The sequence below is a fragment of the Leishmania panamensis genome (assembly GCF_000755165.1).
Source record: "Leishmania panamensis strain MHOM/PA/94/PSC-1 chromosome 20 sequence".
NCBI classification, from domain to species: Eukaryota; Euglenozoa; class Kinetoplastea; order Trypanosomatida; family Trypanosomatidae; genus Leishmania; species Leishmania panamensis.
In genome coordinates this window covers 192043-205996 of record NC_025866.1, presented here as the reverse complement: position 1 = coordinate 205996, position 13954 = coordinate 192043, and the positions used below count along the sequence as shown (strand labels likewise).

General features: G+C 56.8%; 3 protein-coding genes across 3 annotated transcripts; all 3 read right to left on the bottom strand.

The window, feature by feature from the left end:
• Positions 1 to 1186: 1186 nt before the first annotated feature.
• LPMP_200520 (splicing factor PTSR1 interacting protein, putative) lies at positions 1187 to 1960 on the bottom strand (the record flags this gene model as incomplete). Its single annotated transcript, XM_010699949.1, has 1 exon — positions 1187 to 1960. The coding sequence occupies one exon, from the start codon at positions 1958 to 1960 to the stop codon at positions 1187 to 1189; it is 774 nt and encodes a 257-aa protein (XP_010698251.1).
• Positions 1961 to 8041: 6081 nt separating this feature from the next.
• On the bottom strand, positions 8042 to 9538 carry LPMP_200510 (beta-galactosyltransferase, putative; the record flags this gene model as incomplete). The annotated part of the gene is made up of 1 exon (XM_010699948.1): positions 8042 to 9538. The coding sequence occupies one exon, from the start codon at positions 9536 to 9538 to the stop codon at positions 8042 to 8044; it is 1497 nt and encodes a 498-aa protein (XP_010698250.1).
• A 1227-nt stretch (positions 9539 to 10765) lies between these two features.
• LPMP_200500 (importin beta-1 subunit, putative) lies at positions 10766 to 13378 on the bottom strand (the record flags this gene model as incomplete). The annotated part of the gene is made up of 1 exon (XM_010699947.1): positions 10766 to 13378. The coding sequence occupies one exon, from the start codon at positions 13376 to 13378 to the stop codon at positions 10766 to 10768; it is 2613 nt and encodes an 870-aa protein (XP_010698249.1).
• Between the last annotated feature and the right edge of the window lie 576 nt (positions 13379 to 13954).

Sequence of the window (13954 nt, the reverse complement as noted above, 5' to 3'; positions counted from 1 at the left end):
CCTCTGCACAGTGAAGACCACGGCCGCACGCAGAATACTCCCGTCTGGCACGGCCCCCCTCCCCCCAGCGGGAGAGAGGGGGCTGGAGCGGTGTGGAATCGATGGAATGTGGTATGGTAAATGTGTATGCGCGCTTTCTTGTATGTTCCCGCAGGGACTGCCGCACTCGCTGGCTGGCGGTGGGAGAGAGAGAAGGATGGCAGCGGGGGTAGGGAAGAGAGCGAGTCAGCCGCCAGCGTGCGCTGTCCAGAGAGCACCTCTCGCCATAGAGAGCAGAGAAGTTCTCTGACGAGGAGAAGAAACGAGAAACGTGAGAGGAATTTACAAGAAAAGACTGATGCTTGGTGTCGCTAGAGAGGAGGGGGGAGGGGTACATCGACAGTGGCGGTGGGACAAGGATGCCATCAGAGGTCGCGAAGGCGAGCGCTGGAGACAAATCAAGGCAGGAGAGCGGTGAGGGCAAGATGCCGTTCTCAGAGGTGCACGTGAGAGAGAGAGAGGGGGGTACGCTCTTGTTGCTTTCTAAAAGGGCTGCCGAGCGCTCGTTAAGTAGAAAGACGGGCCATCGTCACCAATATGGAACAGGCAAGGGTGTGTGCGGGGGTGGGGGCGAGCGAAGGTAAAGAGGAAGATTTCACCGTGCAGCAGCGTCCCTGGGTAGCTCGATCGTGGAATGTCTCTCATGAGACGATAGAGTTGTGCAGGTCTGCTCTAGTTGGAGCGCCACAGAGAAAGGCACAGGCGGTCGACAGGCATAAAAACTTCTAAGCGCATTGTGTGCACCTCATTACGTGACAGAGTAGAGGGGTGGCGGGGGAGAGGATGCATCGATCACACCAGCCCATCTCAAACGCCATCTCCGCACCCCTTATATACAGGAGGCGCCACATGCCCCGCCCGCGCACATGCATTTTGCACCCCCAAACGATTCAGCGCAGGCGTACAGCGATGTCCTCACTTGGGAATCGGTCGGCACAGGTGCAGAGACTTGGCGACAAGTAAGCAGGGCCATATGCGGATGGAAACGAATCGGCCGCCCGCCATGTACGCGTGAGTTTCTGAGGGCTGCGTAAAGGCGCTGCTGACCTGCCCGACGGTCAGCCGGCTCTGCGGTAGTTTCTGTTATGGGCGACCTGCTCGAGAAAATGAAAAAAACAACAACAACAAATGCAGAATATTCTTGTCGCTATCGCCGATACGCGTTCTCGCGGCGGCGCAGCGCATCCTCGCGGCGGTCGTCAGAGGCACGAGTACGTGAGCTGCTGCTGATTGCCTCTCGGCGGTAGCGACGACTACTTTCCTCACCACCGTGCGAGCGCGAAGTTCGTCGCTCGTCACGGTCATCTCGGTCACCAGAGCGCCTGCGGCGGCGGCTAGGGCCGCTGCTGCTGCTGTGGTCATAGTCGCCTCCTCGCGAGCTGTGGTGCCGATGCCGATGGCCCCGCTCCTCCTCGTCACTGCGGTGTCGCCGCCGGCGCTCATCACTGCCTCGATCGCGGTGGTGGCTGCTTGTGTGGTGGCGATCATAGTGGCGGCTCAACGCTGGCCGGCGACTGCCGCGCTCTTCGCGAGCTGTCCTCTCAGCACTTTCGGTCCGCGCGTTCCCACGGGTTGTATCGTGTGTCGTGGAGGCATCAGAGGACGATGAGGAAGAGATGAGCGATGACCAACTCTCGTCGGTGTCGCTGTCATCGCCGGTCACTTTGTCGTCATCGTCGGCAATGAACATCTTTGCCTCGGTTGCTGAGGTGGGTGCCGTATGAGATGTCGCACCCCCAATAGGAAGTGGAGGCGGTATGGCAGGCGGCTTGTGATGTCCACGAGGGAAGAGGGCGTGGTACTCTGCCGGGTAATCGCGTATCGCACTCTCGAAGCCGATGTAGTGAAAGTATTCGAGCCATTCCTGCCGGTACACGCGTTCTCGAGTCACCGAGTCGTACTCCGGAGGGATCACATCCATTTTTATAGTGGTGGCGCCCGGGATTCACGGTCCGTTGTGTCTCACCGTGTGTGTGTGTGTGTGCGTTTGGGTACGTGTGGGTGTTTGCGTCTGTGACCAGGTAGAGAATCACGAGAGGGGCGTAATAGAAAGACCTATCTCGGAGAAGCGAAAGGGCAAGAAGAACGCTACAGCAGCACGTTTCAACGCTGCAGTACCGCTTGGGAAGAATAAGCGATAGAGCAGCTCGCCGCACGAGGACGAGATTCACCCACAAGGTCGATTGCGGCGTCCACAGGTGCACCCCCTAACATACCAAAGGAAAAGGATGAGGGAGACGGCCACAGTGACCGTGTGCGCGTTGATGTCACAGTCACCACCACCACCACCAAAGAGGGCAGTACAACGAGAAGAGCGTTGAGGGTTTCGAGGTGAAAACGGCGGTGGCACACACACTCGAACAGAGAATTGCCAAAACAAGAGAAGAGGGTTCGCAGCAGTTTTTTTAGTGGTATTTGATGCGCGCCATGAACGGACCCAACGATAGCGAGTTGCGTGTAAAGACGAAAGAGATGAGATCTGAAGGTGAGGAGCGGCTATCAAGAAGAGAAACGTACAGTATGGCAGGCTCCATAGGAAAGAAGGAAAGGGTTGAGTGATTAGGAAGGGGAGGGGGAGGGCAGGACATCGCATCGGCGTACTGTGGCCCACCAGAAGAGGCCCCATCAAAAGTAACGGCGTTTCTGAAAGAGGAAGGCAGATAGAGGGAGAGGGTGCCAACATACATGCACGCCACAGTGATGCTCTGTCGCTCTTGTGTCTGTGCGAGCAGCAGCGCAACGATGATGTTCGTCACGGCGGTCAGCACAAAAGGCACTGGACACATTCTAAGCAATATGCACCTCTCTGCGAGTGTACGTCTTGATCACGCCACGTTAATCTTGGTACGACTGGCACCGTGGCGCTATGGGTCGTGCGCATGCAGTGTGGCTTTTGTGTGTGTGGGGTGGGTGTTCTCTCTGTTTTTTTTTTTTTCATATGGCGTGCCGCAGTGCGATAGGAGAAGAAAATAATTCCGCACCCGCCCTCTCTCCCCCCTCCCACTACCCCCTTTACCCTCGGCCAACATTTCCCCTTTGCCGAACACACGGTAACGCAGATGAAGCCAGAGTAGTTACAGCGAGCTAGAAGAGGAGGGAGGGAGGGAGGAAGGGAAAGAGAGAGAGAGAAAGAAACACAAACGCATCGAGCAGTGGTGCACACATCAATGTCGTAGAAAGACAAAGAACGCAATCAAGGAAAGAACAGAATCAGGAGCGTGTGTGTGTGGGGGGGGGGGGCGGAGTGTGTCTGAGAGAAAGAAGATGGGCACTACTTCTCTCCCCCATTGAGTGTCAAGAACCTCCACACCCCTACCAAACACGGTGTACCATCAGCGCGGGAGAACAGAGAAAAGAGTGAGGGTGGAGATGCGCGCGGAGAGGGACGCGGCGATAAAGAAGCCATTCGAACGACTCAGTGACTGATCGGCAACGAAAACAACAACAATGGTGAAAACAAACGGCCTTCCCAGCGACATCTTTGAAGAGGATCACACAGACACGTGCAAACAAAGCTTCGGTTTTGATTCCACATCTCCTTCCTCTTCTTACCTTTTTTTTGCAAACCACAAGCCCTCCGTTTACCGCGACCTTTCCTCCCTCCGCCTCCTTCAGTTTCACTTGCACACCTCTGCATCAGCACGGACTAGGACAGCGATTGGGAGAGGGGGAGGGACATGGACTTACAACGATGACAAACCCCAAAGGATCACTGAATACCTCGTAGCATACCCACAACACACGCACTCAGAGTCCTCAAACACGCTACAAGTGGACACGTATGCTGGGCTCACCGTGGTGAGCGATATCTAATGCCGCACAATAGTGCTAGACTCGTAGGCAGAAGAAGGAGGGATTAAGGGAGTAGGGAGGGATTGTGGGAGAAGTGAGGTGGCTATTGAGATGGACAAATCAGCCAGCGATGGGGCAGTAGTGAAGTAGACGAAGTGGGGGGGCGTAGTGGGGAGGAGGATGGAGGAAACAGGCAAGATTGCTCGCCACACGCAGCACATAGGGGGAGGGGGTGGGGGAAGGCCGCCGAGGTGCCAAGAAAAGGGAAGGCGTCTCAGGAACGCATAAACCCAGCAAGAAGTCCAAGGAATGAAAAGACGGGTATGCGGAAGAATTACCCTTCGTAAGGGAGTGCTGGCCTGATGACGCATGTTGTGGCCAGCGATTTCCTCTTCGCAAACAGTCAACGAAAGGAGAAGGAGAATGCAGGAGAGAGTCCAGTACCCCGACAAACCAGTATGCAGTGAGAAAAGGCGCGAGCTTCACCTTGTCTCTGCCCGGTGAGGCGAACAGGAAGGTGGCTCTCACCCGGGGGGTTTGTCCGTGGTGACCACAGATGGTTCTTCGCTTCCCCCCTGAGGTTGCAGTCAAGTTTTGTTAAAGGACTTGCCGTGACTAACGCACGGACCCCCCTCGCAAGTAATCCTCTAACTGATTGCACTCCGCCAACCGCCGTTCGGTGTCTTCTCTCCAGATTCTGCAGAGCAGGGGAAAAGGTAGCGCTCAGAGGTGACAGCGCGACACGCCCTTCAGATACGAGCGGACGAGAGACGGCCCCGGTACGAGTCCGTACTCCCCAAGGCTACGCGAGAGCGTGCCGGCGGGATTCAGCAAACCCACTATGTAGAAGACGACCTCGATGCCCCGCTCGTAGAGCCAACCGTGCGTGGGTACTCGCCCAGCTTGCCCACCGGCAGACCCCGCCCAACGCCACCAACCCCATTCAGCTGTGTGTTTGCACATTCAGCAAAGGAGGGAAAGTGGGCTGTCGCCAGCACAGCCCCTCAGCACAGTGGCAGCGTCTTCTCTGGATGGGCTGACGCAGCAACCCTGGGCGGGTTAAAGTACTGCCTCACTGTGCTGCCCTCGTGCGAGCACGTCTCACGTCATCCGACTCGCTTACCCATGTCTGCTGGTATGCAGAGCCATACGTTCAGCTGTGGGAGGGTGAGACGTAGGGCTGCCGCCTCGATGCTCCCAGCACGTACAGTGATGAGCGTATGCACCCCATCCACCGAGAGACGTGGCTGTGAAGCAAATCGCGTCGCTGCCTCCGTCATGGGTAGGAGGAGGTGCGATTGTACGCCGTACCAGCCCACGTACGGCGCACGAGCTGTGCATCCAACATGGGCAGCTCGAGACGTGCCGTGGCGTCAAGGCACAGCAGAGGGCCATCCCATCCAAGTCCACCCTGGACGGAGCGAGGTTTGCCTCTGCACGCCCGCGCTAGCGAAAACGCCCGCGCGGGGTTGAGGAAGGAGTGGTGGTGGTGGTGGTGGTGGTGTGCAGCATGCAGGAGCGTAAGGGGCAGAATCGATGCAAAGGGCCGGATGGAGAGCCCTTGATTGCGCAGCACCACGGTCAGCTTTGCAAGACGCTGGAGAGCGCAGCGCATCAATCTTCCCCTTTCGCTCCACATGCACTCCACTCTTAAAAGTATGCTTGGCTCGGCAGCCAAACCCAACGACGACTCGTCCTCCATGCGTGCCCGCGACTCACGCTCCGGGGGCGTGAGGGGGTTGGCTACGCGGATCCGACCAGCGATGCGACGCACCGCCGCCACGAGGTCGTCCTCCGGAGCCTCTTCTGCAGCGACCAAAGTCTTGCCAGTCATGGCCATAACCGCCACAGGGGATGGGGTGATGCTCACGAGTGTTCAGGCCACACCCTGGCCCACGGCCACGTTCCAGCACGCGCCGGTAGATAGCGGGCATCGTTCTCAGAGAGGATTTGAAGAGGGTGTGTCAATGCAACAAACTCGGTTTCCGCCTCCGTGAGGCGCTACCACACCCGTTTGCGTGCTACATGTCTTCTCTACAGGTGTCTTGCACCTGTCCCCTACCATCTCCGCTGAGCTACCGCCCACCACGAGGCGCGTGTGCGCAGACCTGAGCAACCCCGTGTTCGCCTCCTCCGTGAGGGGCTGAAATGGGGAAAGAGGAGAAGAGGGGGGGGGGCGCAGTTCAGGGTGGGGATGGCGTGCGAGACGGTAAGCGGACGCTCCTCTGGCAGGTCGAGGGCCTTGACGAAGTTGTAGCGCTCAGCATGTGTTGCCCAAGGTCCCCTCTGGCGCCAGCTGTGCGCCGACCAGCACACGCGTTTCTTCATGTCGCCGGCCTCGCACTTTGGGCCAGCCGATGCTTTTCGTGATCCGCTTGGCAGCAGGCATCATCGAACGCCTTCTTCTGCACCGCATGACGACCGACGAGTGCGAAGCCGGGGGGAGAGTAGATCTCTCGTCGCGCCCTCCGCTCAAGAAAGGTAGCGAGGCCCACTGCCCGGAAACACCCCGATGCTCCCCTGGTGAGTCCCTCGTGTGCCTGCATCGTGGACTCGAATGATTTTTGTTTTTATCTCTTCCAGATGCCTCCCCCGTCAAGATAGCGCTTCACACACAGCCCTACAGTCCATTTAATCCGCTACGGCACTCTCTCCCTTTCATCGGAGGCACCGCTGAAATCGAGCTTATCTTGAATCGCAAGAGTGGAAGGCACAGAAGCTGGGGTGTGTGGCGAGGTGAATGGGCGAATGCAGGATTGTGAAGACGCAAAAAAAAAAAGTTCTTGAGCAGACTTCAGGACTAGTCCCCCCTTTTGAAGCCGCAAGCGTACGCCTTTCCCGTGTGCCCTGACCTTCACTGAAGTAGCAGCGCTGCGTACAAGAGGGAGAAGAACGAGGAAAAAAAAAACGGAAAAAGCGAGGATAGCAGAGAACAGAATACACGAGGCATTCGGCACATATCCCAGCTAGAGCGAGAGAGAGAGGGTGAGCTTGAGGAGGCGCCAGTGGGCAGTCGTCAAACGATCCCACCACAGAGGTCCGCTCTTCAGATCAACACATCGCAAGGAACTCCGAAGAATGGCAATCTGCACCACCACCTCTTGGCCACCCTAGAGAAATTGACTGTGTAGCTCTTTCGCTTGGTCAAGTTCGGCTTCGGACAGACACACACGCCTCTAGACAGAGGAAACGTGTGTGGGAGAGAAAAGGAAAGTCCAGTGCGGCCTTGTCGAGCGACTGAGTAAAGAAGGTGAAAAGCTGAAAAGTAGGCTGTGCGTGGTACTGGCAGCTCCTGCGAGTCGCGTGCGCATGTTGCTGCTCATTCACAACTTGGGGGGACAAATTTCACCGCGTCTTCGCGCTGCGCTCACGTGTCTCCTTCTTCCTTCCAGCAGACGTTTTGGCTGGTTGCAGACCGCTCGTCCCACTAGCGGCGACGGGAGGGCACATCGCCAAGACTCTAGTCTACAAGAACTCCATCACCTCTTTGGTGGGGGAAAGACGCACGCCGAGATTCTGCTGCTTGCATGGCGGGCTTCGACACACTCTTACACCCCAGCATTATATTTGATCGACTCATTAGAAATTTAACATAAAGTGTGTCAGGGCAGAAGAACTCCCACGGCGCGGAGACCGAGGCAGCGAGAGAGAACCCCTCGCCGCCTCTTCTCCCCTCTCCCAGGGAGCAGCTGCCTCCTGGCGGATGAAGAGGCGTTTCCATCGTACAGGCAACTCACTCTACTGATTGACGGGGGCATACGAATGGAGGAGTAAAGGGAGATGGTGCCGAGTCTGTACATTGGCACTCCTGCGGGCATTGTGCACAATCCCACCCCGCCTCTGGCCTGGCATCGCTGCCCACCCTTCAAATACCACTTACAACTCTAGCGACATGCCTGATTTCGCAAGGCGGTGCTTTTCCGTTCAAGAGTGCGTCTGCGCGTCTCACACATCCCCTCCTTTCCCGCTGCTTCCCTTATCTCCGCGTCTCCTAGGCGATAGCGCTAAAGCCCTGTACCACCACGACGAGGAGCGCTGTAGGCACATTTGCGTAGAAGTGCTGGTGGCAGATGCGGGAAATGTAAGGGGTTGTAGACATCTCGTAGGTGGGAGGCTCAGAAGAAGTGTGTGTGTGGCCCTTTGCAAGCACAAAGCGCCGTCCCGAGCACTGGCGAGTCCCGCATTGCCTTTCCATCCAAGCGCTGCTGTCTTACCTGAAAAGTGGGCGGCTGGGCAGCAGTGCCGCACAGTCGGTCAGGAGGCGCAGGGTGGATCCGTTGCGGTAGTAGGAGGTCCCGTCGATTAGAAAACGATCGATGTTCCCCAGATCCTGCTCAGCGTTGACCAGCATTCGAATGGCGGTCGTGTACGATATGGATGGGTCAGCTAGAAGTCTGTCGATCAGCTGCTCCTCGAGCTGCTCGATGGTGCAGACGCGCTGTTGGTAAATGACAAAGGCGTCCAGCGGCATGCCGTTCTGCTTGCTTGGCGCAACTTTCGTGGATTTACACCACATCGCACTTCTACACTTCTCGGATTCGTATCTCGTTGAAAAAAGCCGGTGTATGATAGCGCGGGATCCCTTCAGGAAGGCCTGTGCCTCGTTACTCATCGGAAGCGCAAGGCTCTTCAGCGCTGCAATCTGCGATCCACCCACGATGTGTAGCACCGGTGTCTCCTCCCACCCTGAGACCCGAAGCGCTTTGAAGCCAAGCAGGCGAAGACGCTCAATCATGTCCGTGTCCTCATGGTAAGCGGGGTAACAATTCTCATCGAAGTAGCCTGTCACCTCCAGCGCGAGTCGGGTCACCGCCCAGAATGCTGTTTGGTCAAGAGTATCCGGGTAAAGATCGCCGTAGAATCCCGCGAACGCGGTACGGCGCTGCTCCAGTGATTGGTAACGGATGCGGTCGGGCAGCAGGCGTGACGTCACCAGCGCATGGCGGGCGTCTGTAGAGCGCAGCGGCACGTCGCGGAAGCGTTGTGGCGTGTGCTCGTTTGGCTCCGTCGCTACCTCTGCCTCCAGCGCGTCCAGCATGTCGCGGCCTTCGCGGGATGCGCTGTAGAAGAGCGGCAGCGCTTTTTCCATCATGCCGCCGGGCAGCAGCACGTCATTGTTAGCCATGAAAAAGAACGGTGCTTCATCGAAGGGGAGCTGCAGGAAGTCGCGTAACGCCATGTTAAGTGCGGTTGCGTAGCCGAAGTTGCCGCGTTTGCGCATGACTCGCACGCGCCGTGTCGAGTGGAAGGCGGCCATGACGGCGTCTAGGAAGGCGGTCATGCTGGGCACGGAGCCGTTCTGCACGTACACAAGGCGTCGAATGTGCACAGTGAGGTTGCACATGAGCGATATCATCGTGGGCTCCTCTACTGTGACGGGTAGAACAATGTACGGGATACTGATGTTGTCGTTGGGGAAGGGGTACTCCGTCGCGGTGTGGCGGTCAACGCTGATGCGAGCAGCGAGGCAGTCGAGGTACCGGTCAAAGGAGCCTGATGGCGCCTGGGTGGACTCACGCGTTGTGGTAGGCGCCAGTACGGTAGTGAGGGAAGGAGGGTAAGTTGCTTCCGTTGTCTGCTCCAGGAACCCTGGGAGGATCAAGATGGTAATGACGGCGAAAATGAACATGAGTGGCATCAGGGCAACTCGACGGAAGACACCGCCGTCGCCCCGCAAGAGCTTCTTGCCTGAATGGTGGAGGACCATTAATGACGATGTATATTCCTTTACCGGCTCTGCATGTATGTATGTGTGTTTGGGGGGAGGGAGGGCTCACACAATGAGGAAGGGTGAGAGAAAGGGGGTAGTGTAAGGGAAAGTGAGCGGTACACACACACACACACACACACACAAATACCTACACAGCGTGGCGGAGTGTCAGAGAAAATGGAGGATGAGTAGGTGAGAGGGGGAGGGAGGGCAGGCAAGAGGTTGTTCGGGTGAGAGGGTGAGAGAGAATGAAACAAATGGAAAGGCGGAGTGTGTGAGGGGTGGTAGGAGGTTCAAGCAGGGGGAGAAAAGGACGCAGCGCCGTACCCTGTAGCGCTCTCAAGAGTCATGACAGGTGTAATGGATGACTATGACTTAGCAGGGGGAGGGGGTTGGGAAGCGGCCGAGCGACAGGACTTGCAGCGACGCAGCTAAAGGCAGCAGGACTGAGAGACCTTTGCAACGGGTGTGGCATTCATCAGTGTTAGCGGCTGCTGAGTTTCATCCGCTCTCTCTCTCTCAGACACGCATATATGTCGCGAATGCGATGGAAGAAGGATGATTGCATTAAAACCGCAGAGGAAAACAAACAAACACCCACGCAGTGCGCAGAGGACCACATAAACGCCTGTCCTCCCTTCAAGAGAAAATCTCCCTCGATGCGTCCAACATGCCCTCGGGCCAGCCGATTTGTATGCGAAGTATGGCCCTCCTTCACCCCTCTGTTTCTTGTTTGGCAGTATGCAGTTACGCCCATACACGAAGAAGAAACAACCCTCACATACAGAGACACAGACACATGCAGAAGGGCGCTAGCGACTTAAGGGTTCTTCCTGACACTCTTAGCTTATTAGCCGCATCAGACTGCCCACGTTAAGGAAAGCGGTTCCTCACCTTCATAGACAATGACACAAAACACTCAGACGTACGCAGAAAGAGAGAGAGAGAGAAGAGACATGCACGCCTGTATAGGGGAACACGAACATAAATGACTGGAATACGCATAACCAACTCACACGCGCACACACATGCAGAGGATCCAATGGTGGATTTGTCTGGAGAGGACTCTCTTCTCTGAGGATCGTAGCGGACAGGACGGATTTCCCACAATCCGGTCCGTGTGTGCATCCATGGTAAGCGCTCGCCGAAAAAAAAAATAAAGGCATCCACACACAGTCATGGGTGCAGATAAGAGCGCCTTTTCCTTCGACGCTCGTGGTGAAATCACGAGCGCTGGAGGTGGGTCAGCTGATTCCGGATCCACTTCATATGCTTCTTGGTGTCCTCAGAGGTACTGCTACGCAGTACTTGATTCAGAATCCCATTCATGGCGTCTGTCAGCAGCGCCTGCTTCGCCTCTGCCCGCACCTGTGGATCAGATACGTTACAGAGAGCGGATGCCGTGTCGCCAATTACCATGAGTGCCGCCATCTGCGTCTCCTCAAACTCGCTGGTATTCGCGGCGGCGTGAAGGGCAAAGCTCAAAATATTCGCCATGTACGGCGCCAGCGCATCGATGTCGGTGTTCTTGAAGCACTGAGTGATGGTGGAGTAGAAGGAGGCCGTCGTCTCCCAGAGGTTCATCACGTACGCTTCGCTCTCTGGGTCGCCGCGGATGTCGATCTCGCAGCTTGCACGGAAGAGTTGGTCGACCAGCGGCAGCAGCGCGGGCATGTAGGGCTTAAAACGCTCGCTGCCCAGCACATTGAGAATAAAATCACTAAAGCAGCTGAGAAAGGAGCACTTCAGCTCACGGTCCACCTCGGTGTTTGTTAGGTTGACGTACAGCGTATTCATGATATCGGACTCGAAAGGCTGCAGCATGACGCGGCAGGAGAGGCTGAGGTCACCCATTGTAGCCACCACAGCGTAGATGCCTTCTGGTTCATCGAAAGCCTTTAAATACTTCAGTACGTGCGGAATCACCTTCGCCAGGTAGGGCGCCAACTGCTCCTTGACAGCGTGGGCAATACTGCCAATGGCCGTCATGGCCTCCTGCTGCACGTAGTCAGCAGAGAGTTCGACTATCTGCATGACGATTTGCATGGAGGCGTCTAGGAAGGGCATAAAGTCCTCCTTCAGTTTCCGCGCAAGGGCCGCGAGCGCACCACAGAGCAATCCCATCATCGTCTCGGATTCCCTATTGTCACCACTGGACTGTTGCAACAAGCTAAGCTGCGGACCCATGCGTGCCAGCAGCTCCTGAGGCAGTTGCATCAGGTATGCACTGGAGCAGTCATTGGCGGCCGCGTCTACGAGGGCATTCAGTGTCTCTTGAGCAGTGCTCTTGAAGTCGTTGGTAGCGCCATGATCGATAGCGTGGAGAAGAACGCCGACGAGATCGCTGTAGTAGCGCGAAATCTCGTTTGTCTGCTGATCCTCCTCATCCGCGTACGCCAGTGCGATGTTGTAAATGATGTGGCATGCACGAATGCCCATGCGCGCGTTGTCACCACCGATCATCGGCCCCACATCGTTCATTAAGCGCTGCAGCAGATCAGGGGTCTGCAGGAAGATGTCGACAAAGCCCTCGCACACAAGCGCCAACACCCACGCACTCGTGTCCGCCACCATCTCTTTCGAGTCGCGGAGGTACTCCATGAGGCCGGGAACCGCCTGTGCCACAGTATCCTGAATGGCTTCCTGCGCCGCTGGCTCCTGGACCCCAATTATACACCCAAACGCCATCACAGATGCCTCGCGTTTGCGCCACTCCGTGCTGTTGATGTTGGCATACACGAAATCCATCACGGGCCGCTGAATGGGGATACCGACGGCCTCAGCGAGGCTCTGCAGCAACTTGCTGCCAGCCACGGAGAGGTTCCAGTCGTCCTCTGTCTGGTCCTCCTCTTGTCGGATGAGGAGCTGCGTACATATGTCAACAAGAAACGTCAGCCCCTGCGTACTGTAGTTCAGGCTTGACAGCATGTCGCCGCCCTCCTTCATATCCCTCTCTAGCTCGCAGATCGAGATCCAAAACTGAATGGCCTGCAGGCCCACCGTCTCCTCGTCATGAAAAATGGCATTTGTGGTGATTTCGTGCAGGCGCGTAATGTAGTCCGGCAGCGTCGAGTAGTAGAGCTCCGCGACCTTGGCCAAACTCTCCATGGCGCGCTCTCGGGTACGCACCGTTGCACACGCGTTCGCCATCTCACACAGCGCCGTCACGAGGTAGCTCCGCTGCTCCGGGACGTCCATGTTGTCGTGAATGTACTCCATTGCATTGCACAAGGCATTCGTGGCGCTGAACTTGACATCTTCGTTGGCGCTTGCCATGCACTGGACAATCGCAGAAAGCACCTCCGTCGTGCTCGGTTTCAGAGCCTCCTCCACCTCCTCATGATCTTTACCCTCTTCGCAGATGTAGCCGATGGCGGTGAGTGCCGCCTCCTGGTGCTGCTCAGAGGCCGACTTCGCTGCGCCGATAAGAATACCCATCAGCTGCGGCCACTCCCCGGAAGGCAGCTCGCTGCGAGCCAGGCTGCCAATGATGTTGGCGGCGACTGTGCGTACATCTCGATTGGGGCTGCCGAGAGTGCTTAGCACTTCATTCTTTATCTGAAGCCGCACATCCGCGGGCAGGGCCCGCCACTGCTCCTCTAGCGCGTGCCGTGCCGCTACTTCGCGAAAAGATGGCGCCACTGCGTTCTTCAGCAGCGTACCCGCCATATTTCGGGCAAACGTCGGCTTGTTTTCATCACGGAACTCCTGCAGCATTGTAGTCATGAAGGTGGCGAGATCGGTCTCCTTGGCGTTGTTCACCGCCGTCTCTGCGGGCACCCGAATCGAAGGCTCTGGGCTGCCCAGAGCCATCAGAAGGTCCGTCACGTTCGCCATGATGGCCAACTTCTTTTTCCGCCCGGATTTCGCTTCGCAGTTTCGTTGCCCTTTTGAACAGCAACGCCACAACAGGAACAGGCAAATGCGCACCCGGGCACAGACAGTAGAGGTGACGCGTGCTCCACTAGGGAGGAAGGGAGCGATCAAGTATGTGTTACGGAACCCGCTCTCTCTCTCTCTGAGTGAAGCGTGTGCCCCCAAACAGCGCTAAATTCGTACAACGCTATCCTCGCGCGAACTGCACTCGCGCAACGTCTGACAAAACACCCAGACAACTTGCGCCACTGGTGAGAGAGGCGCGTGCGCACTGTTCCACGTTTCGCGTTACTTTTTCTTTTCGGCTCCGTCGGTACGACGCACAGACGTGGGCAGTTGTACAGATGGGAGGTTGGGGAATGAAGTGCAGGGGGGAGGGGGCTGCCTGATACGCGCGAGAGAGTAGGTGGGTGGGTGTATGCACACACATATACACAGACACACACATATATATATATATATGCGCGTGTAGACTCCTATGTGGTTTGATCGGTGTAAAGCGAAGTGCGACTGTATCCTCTTCTTACTTTCTCCCAA